Below are 8,338 nucleotides of genomic sequence, written 5' to 3' on the forward strand. Positions count from 1 at the left end.
TCAAGTGGTCAGTTTATGCTCATGAACTCAGACTAAAACAACAGGCCAATGACATGCAATTAAATGAGGATCCAATTTTGAATCCTGGCTTAAAAAGTTGGTAGCTGTTTGCTACATATTATAAACACCAACTTAATGATTTTTTTCTATTATAGGCACAAGGCCTGAAACTTAGGAAAAGGGGGCCAGTCAATTTCAATGATTCCATGAAAGAATGAAAGGCAAATTGACCTTGGCAGAATTTAAACTCAGAAGCTGGAAGAAATGTTGCTAAGCCTTTTGTCTGACAAACTAATATTCTGCCAATTCACCATCTTCAAATACCAACTTAATAATGGTCCCAAATTTTGGCACAAGGCCATCAGTTTTTGAGGGGAGGGTGAAGTCAACAATATTGACCCCAATACTTGACTTGTACTTATTTTATCGACCCTGAAAGGCAAAGTCAAACTCAGTGGAATTTGAACACGGAACTTAGAGACATATAAAATGCTGCTTAGTATTTTGTTTGGCATGCTAACAATTCTGTCAGCTTACCGTCTTAAAAACACCAACCTAATAATCTTTCCTACTCTAGGCACAAGGCCTGAAATTTTTGCAGAGGGGCCAGTCAATTAGATTGATCCCAGTACACAACTGGTACTTAATTTATCAACCGTCAAAGGATGATAGGCAAAGTCAATCTCGGCAGAATTTGAACTCAGAATGTAAAGACAGACGAAATACTGCTAAGCATTTCGCCCAATGTGCTAACGTTTCTGCCAGCTCACCGCCTTACACCAACCTAATAATGACAATCATTTTACTAAATTCTCAATTATTCTCAAAAAAATTAATTAAAACAAAGGCAGTGTATTTCAACAGAAATACTTTAATGAAAGGAATAATATTAAATCAATCTGAGAGATTATAATATAATAATTATAATATAATAATATTATATCAATCTGAAGAAGCTAAGATGCATTAACTATCCAGTTTTGCTTAACTAGTTTCTAAGCTCAAATCATGCCAGAGTGAACTTCATGTTTCATCTGCCTGGGGAACATCAACTGAGTACCAGTACTCCCTACCTTTCTCCCTCCTCTATAAATGTGGAACCTGATCTTAATGAAAAGAAATCAATATTTTGTCATTTTTTGCTCTGAAATGAAGACAACTATTGATCTTCTTATATTTTTGCCTTTATACTTCCAGTTCTTCCCGGCGAGCAAGAGAATCTCTATGCAGTCATTCAAACCAATCAGAAACAGCAACAAAATCCCTCTCGATTCCTATACAAGCAGATGAGATGGCTGCAAACACCTTTGACCATAACACTGCTCAATCAGGGGGCTGACATGTGGCTACACAACAACTTCTGGTACATTTTAGCAAGTATATGCATGTGTGTGTGTGTGTGTCTGTGTATGTGCGCGCATACATATATAAGGTGGTGCCCCAGTATGGTCACAGTCTAATGACTGAAACAAGTAAAAGATAGATATCATCATCATTTAATGTCTGCCTTCCTTGCTGGCATTGGTCAGATAGTTTGACAGGAGCTGGCAAACCATTGAACTGCACCAAATTCCGCTGTCTGCTTTGGCATGGTTTTTACGGCTGGATACCCTTCCTAACACCAACCACTTTACAGAGCAGACTGGGTACCTTTTGCATGGTACCAGTACTGGCAAGGTCTGCTTTGACAAGGCTTTTACAAATGGATGCCCTTCCTAATGCATCTAATAGCATCCAGTCCACTTTACAGAGTGGACTGGGTGATATTTACATGGCACCAGTGCTGACAAGGTCTACTTTGGCATGGTTTTTCGGCTGGATTCCCTTCCAAATATCAACCACTTCACAAAGTAGGCTGGATATATATGCACACGTGTGTGTGTGTGTTTGTTGTGGATTTGGATAATTCACCTCTGGAAACATGGGTGTTTCATCCAACATCCTTAAACAATCCTAATTCAGGGACCTTTTCAGTGGGATAGGCTATTCAACCTGAAGAAGATTCTAACTGGGCTCCACCTACGAGGTCATGCACTGTTTATCTTGATATGAAATCACCATTTTCTGCATATATGGTTGTGATGCATGTGCCTAGTGTACCCTTATCAGACAGGTAGTCCTGATGGGGATATTGGGCTTCGTATATTTGTACCCAAGTGTCACTATGATGGTATGCACTGCTCTCTTACTAAATAATAATAATAATGGTTTGAAATTTTGGCACAAGACCAATAATTTCAGGAAGGGGGTTGTAAGTCAATTACATTCATCCCCACTAATCAACAGGTATTTATTTTATCAACCCAGGGAGGATAAAAGGTAAAGTTGGCATCATGTGATGTAATACCAAACAATGACTCATAACTTCTGATCTCAACTGATTGGAAGTGTTATCATGTTTTGTCTTGGTATAAAAAGATGGGCCACAGCAAATATTCTGCTCCATACCACAGATTAGTTTGTCAGTTGGTTGACCTTAATCAGTTGAGCATGTCCCATTTTCAGCTGACAGAATGCATCTCTGATCACAAGGAGTAGTGGGGGAGCAACATAGTCATGTGTTGAGGGGAAATTCTTTGGGGTTTGAATAATTCACCTCTGGAACATGGATGTTTCATTCATCATCCTCAAACAATCCTTATTCAGGAACCCTTTGAGTGGGGTGGGCTACTTGACCTGCAAAATATTCTAAGCCCCACCTGCGCGGTCATGCACTGTTTATCTCGATATGAGATCAACATGTCGTGTACATATGGTTGTGATGCTTGTGCCTGGTGTACCCTTATCAGACGGGTAGTCATTATGGCTACATTGGACTTCATATATTTGTACCACACTGTCACCTTGATGGCATGCATTTGTGTGGAAAGAGACCCTATGAGACCTCTGACAGCAGGCTGCTGTCCACTCTCACAGAATCTACCAAAGTAAACAAGATCAAGCACTCTGAGAAGTAAAACAATAATAGTAATAATAATAATAATAATAATAATAATGATAATAATAATAGTAATAATAGTAATAATAATAATGATTTCAAATCTTGGCATGAGGCCAAGCTAGTTTGGGGAGTTGATTACATCAACCTGTGCTTAACTGGTACTTATTTTATTGACCTCAAAAGGGATGAAAGGCAAACTTCAATGAGACTTGAACTCAGAATGTAAAGATAGATGAAATGCTGGTAAATATTTAATAACAACAACAACAACAACAATAATAAATAGTAGCATATAGGGAACTTGAAAAATAACTAAAAGTCATTTAGTGCTGACTTATATTTTAGCTATATGGTGACAATTTGCTTTAAGATATAATTATTAATCAAATTAAAACTAATAATAATAATGAATTTATGAGAAAGTTTCTCTTTTTTCTGGAAATGTTTCACATGGATGCCACTAAAAACAGCCATAAAAAAGCCTAATTTTGTGAAAATCATTGGCAGAAAGTTTCTGTTGTCAGTTTGACATTTACATTGATGTAACTATTCAGAACTTATCTGATAATTAATGCTGTAAATTAATTTGCTGACAGCAATTTAGCTGGTTTAACATGTGTTGTATTTAAGATGTAAATAGACCAGTAGAATAAGTATTATTACAACGAGATAGTATTTATAAGTAAAAGATTAAAATGATTTAAATCCTAAGCTGTCAATGCTTTTGTTTCAATTGCATTTTGTTGTTTTCCCTTACCAAATTTCACAAATTTTAATGTAAATATAAAGATGTTCTAGATATTCAAACGGTTTAGAAGGTTCAGCCCTGGGTTACATTTCATGATATTTTTTCAGATTACATTTTATGGTATTCCCAGTTCAGGAAATGGAAGACAACATAGAATTAAGTATATTACAATCAAAACTGCCCTCCAGGCAATTTTTCTACTAGTCATTATAAAAAGGATATAAAATACCCCCCCCCCCCCACACACACACACGTATATGCACACATACATATATATACATGTGGGGGAGGAGTGAGGCACATATGTGTGCATGTGTCTATATGTGTCATCATCATTTAGCGTCCATTTTCCATGCTGGCATGGGTAAGATGGTTTGACTAGGTAGCTGGTAAGCTGGAGAGTTGCACTGGACTCCAGTCTGTTTCAGCTTGGTTTCTGCAGCTGGATGCCCTTCCTAATGCCAACCACTGCACAGAGTGTACTGTGTATCTTGTACGTGCCTTTCACGTATCATCAGCATGAGTGCCTTCTACTTGTCACCAGTACTGGCCTCAAAGCTTGATGTGTCTTCACAGCAAATGGCAAATGTGTATTTCTATATAAATATATATGCATGTACATGTCTATACATGTGTGAGAGTTGATTTCCAGATGTTGAGCCTCATAAAGGAGATGACAATGGACCAAGATGTCTGACAATATAAGGTTCTCAAGAAGATCCATTCCCCTCAGTGAAACGGAGTTCTGGAAGTGTTGTGTGTTCCATTCACATGTAACATTAAATTTTTCACACACAGACTACTCCAATAAACCAAACTACATCTCCCCTCCTCTTCTTCATGCATTGTGCTCGTCTCTCCTTCCTTACTCCTCCAGTCCAATCCTGTCCTCTCCACCCCTGACAACTGTATCATTGCTATCCTCTCATCCCCTTCTATGCACCTGAGTTTCAAAAGTCACTGCTCCACCACCCCCTTTCCATTCATTTGGACTCCCTACTCACACACCCTGCACCATCCCATTCATATTTACGTTCTTGTACCTTGAGAGTATACTCTGGCACACTGCCACCATTTCTCTCATTGTAATGTTACAGTAAACTCCTCCAATATTATTATTACTGTCCTTTAAATTTGAGGCTTTGTGCTTATGTTCTGACTGAAAATCCCACGGAGGCTAACTCTACCCTCCGTCCTTCCTTGTTGAAGATCGATAAAATAAAATAAACTACCAAATGAAACTGTATGTTGATTTAGTTGTCTACAGCCTTCCTCTAAAACTTATAAGCCTTGTGCTATTATTAGAAATCAATAAAAATGTAATATCAACAACATTAAATTCAAACGAATTACCAAACTAATTCAAGAAGAGTGAAAAATTGTTTCTACTAAAAGCACAAGGCCTGAAATTTGGGATGAGGGTGCTAGCTGATTACATCGACCTCAGTACTTCACTACTACTTATTTTATCAACACCGAAAGGATGAAAGGCAAAGTCGATATCAGTGCAATTTGAACTCGGAACGTTATAAGTCGGGAAGACATGTCGCCCAGCATTTTCGGCGTGCTAACGATTCTGCCAGCTAGCTGCCCTAATAATGATAATGATTTCAAATTTTGACACAAGGTGAGCAATTTCGGGAAGGGGTTTAAGTTGATTAATCGACTCCAGTGCTCAACTGGTACTTATTTTATCGATACCGAAAGGATTGGAAGGCATAGTCGACTTCGGCAGAAATTTGAACTCAAGCCGACGAAATGCCGTTAAGCAAATAGCCCGGCGTGCTAACGATTCGACCAAACTCACCGCCTCAATAATAATAATAATTGTTTCTAAATGTTGGCACAAGGCCAGTAATGTTGCGAAACGAGGGAAGCTGATTACAGCTGGTTCTTATTTTGGTGCTACTTAAATAGAGGTCCCCTCTATGTAACCTTAACCATAACTAACCTAACCCTAAAAACCTTAGCGAGTGTGCACTGTAAAAACATATCGTTAAGTAGATGTATCGGGACCTCTGTATTTAAGTAGTGCCCTTATTTTATCGACCTTGAAAGGATGAAAAAAGCCAAGTCGGCATCGGCAGAATTTAAACTGAAATCGTTACGCAGTCGGAAGAACTATCGCAAAAGCATTATTTTCCGATACATAGTAAATTCAAACAAGCCACCTCATAATAATAATAATAATAATAAATACATAAATAAATAAATCACATGCTATAGCATGAAAGAAAATTTGTCACAGATGACAAAAAAAAAAAATTTTTTTTTAAAAACGGAATTTGAAATCAGAACGTGAAAAGCGGATAAAATGCCGCAAAGGATTTAATCCGACGTTCTAACCTAGAGGTTCTCAACAGGAGTCCACGGTCAGACCCCTGGGGATCCATGGAAAAACATAGTAAAATTGTGGATGTACAGTAGTATTTAAATGTCCTTGAAAAAATGTTAGGTTAATGTTTACATCTCAAATGTTATTATGGATGAAACTACCTCAGTTTCTTTCTCCAACGTTTCACATAGTTCAGCTTAGATGTGTGAAAAAACAAAATAACAATTTTGAAAGAAATATCTATAAAACTAGTTTTTAAACATCGAATGGTTACGGGGGGGGGGGGTCCATACGTAAACGAGAACCACAACGCTTAACCTAACCATTCAACACAGCTACAGCCTCAAAGAGGAGAGAGAACAATAAAACGAAATTAAAAATCAATAAAACCTCCCCGATACATCTATATTTATTAAGTGGTGCCAGCCTACAATAAATTCTCCCTTCCACTTCCGGTTAATTATCTGTTATTTTGTTTTTTTGTTTGTTTGTTGGTTATACTTTTTTTGTTGTTTTCCTCCCTTGTTTTGTTTGCAGATGGCGCTGTGTGTCTCCCCCAAATTCCGCCAGTCTTGTGTTGTTTGGCGAAACTTGTTGCATTATTATCATGTCGACTTCCTCAGCCGTTGCTGTTCTTCTGCTTCTTCTTCCCTGCACTAAGGCCTCATTCCTTCATAGAACCGTTTATTCTCGATAGGAACAGTTTTAAGTCATGCCAAAACGAAAGCCCAGCGTAAGTTCAAATTTCCTCTTTCCCTTCATAGACACATATGATATATGTGTGTCTCTTATATATAAACATATATACTGTATGTGCTGGTATAATGTGTGTGTGTGTGTATATATTATATATATAAGTTCATTTATGTATATAACCTTGGTTAATATTTCTTGTTTCCGTCATATGTATTTATATTGACTGTGTGTGCACATAGGTGTGTGTGTAGATATAAGGTGTATATATGTGTGTATATGAACCTGGTTTTTAACTGTAATCTATTAAACACATCCAGGGATATTTTGTTATTAGACAAGCTTAGAAATCGGAGATGGTTTGATCTGGCTGACAAATATCTGGAAAATCCATCGTCTCCGATAAAAGTACATCTCGTAATATGTATTTATATTGATAATCATTTTTAAAAAATGGATTGAGCAAATTTACAAAAGATACAGAAATGTGTATGTTCGTGTTTAGTCTTGTGTTTGCTTTGGAAAATGTTTCTTCGTTTGAACATGGTTTTTCCCAGTCAATCCATCGCTGTATGCCGGAAAAAAGAAACAATCATGCCGGTTTATTTTGTAACATTTCCTTCTTGCAACCTGGTGACTACCATTCATAGATTTATTGATTTAGTTTTGCGACAAAGACTGAATCGTAGAATCCGAGGACAATTCTTCTTTCTCTCTCTTCTCTCTCCTATCTATCGTGTGTGTGTGTGTATATATATCTATCCCCACTTAAAAGTGGATGTTGTAATTACATTCATATATAAATATGGTCCTTGGTTCTAATTAACAGCACTTTGGCTTCAAAATAATCGGTATATTTCTTTATCGGTGGTGCTGAATATATAGGATTTCTTTTGCGCAGCTATTCTTCTGTTTGCCAATACAAGATGTGATTTCTAAATACCGTGCAACGATGTATTAAAAACATTGTCATGCATTTAGCTATTTCAGACGATTCCGTGTCCGGTGACGGACCGATATTTCTTAATGTCTACCGACTGTACACATTCCTTACCCTGGGACCATTATTATTTATGCTATTCAGCTTTACCTCATGGATATTTCGTACTGGATATGCTGGGTAAAGACTGATGAAAATATTCTAGTAGAAAAGTTGATAAAGGAAAGAAAACCTCCAGCATATATATACACACACATACATATACACAGAGTTGATGCATTCTCAATCACACGTGGATGCAAACTCGGGGCTCAGTTTATCTAAACGTTTGCGCTACAAAGCGATCCCTCACTTTTAGGACTTCGTTTTCGAGTTTTGATCCAGGCCTATATGTATGTATGTATTGGTTTCCCTTGATCGTTAAGGCTGTCTGAGTTTTTAAATATTCTAAGCTTTCTCTTGTGTTTGGATTTCTCTTGTGTTCAAGACTAATTTCATTAGTTTTTCGTCTTGCATCATCATTCCTATAGAAATCAATTTGAAACTGAAATTTGTCAATGTCGTATCTATTTTTGTTGAAGTAGTTAAAAGGCAACGGGTTTTCGCCGCTAGATCTCTTATATATGTATATTAATCATTATTAGAATATAGCTAAATTCTTCCGTGTCGCACTGTGGGGGG

At 37.2% G+C, this 8,338-nt stretch overlaps 1 protein-coding gene across 1 annotated transcript in view; it reads left to right on the forward strand.

Annotated features, from left to right (window-relative positions):
• The first annotated feature begins 6,526 nt into the window (after positions 1-6,526).
• LOC106877126 (histone acetyltransferase KAT7) overlaps positions 6,527-8,338 on the forward strand; it is a 22,234-nt gene continuing 20,422 nt past the window's right edge. Inside the window, exon 1 of the mRNA XM_014925923.2 lies at positions 6,527-6,757. Within this exon, the coding sequence (XP_014781409.1) occupies positions 6,737-6,757 (21 nt within the window). The 5' untranslated portion in view covers positions 6,527-6,736. The remainder of the gene's footprint in view (positions 6,758-8,338) is intronic.

The sequence above is a fragment of the Octopus bimaculoides genome, chromosome 22, assembly GCF_001194135.2.
Source record: "Octopus bimaculoides isolate UCB-OBI-ISO-001 chromosome 22, ASM119413v2, whole genome shotgun sequence".
NCBI classification, from domain to species: domain Eukaryota; kingdom Metazoa; phylum Mollusca; class Cephalopoda; order Octopoda; family Octopodidae; genus Octopus; species Octopus bimaculoides.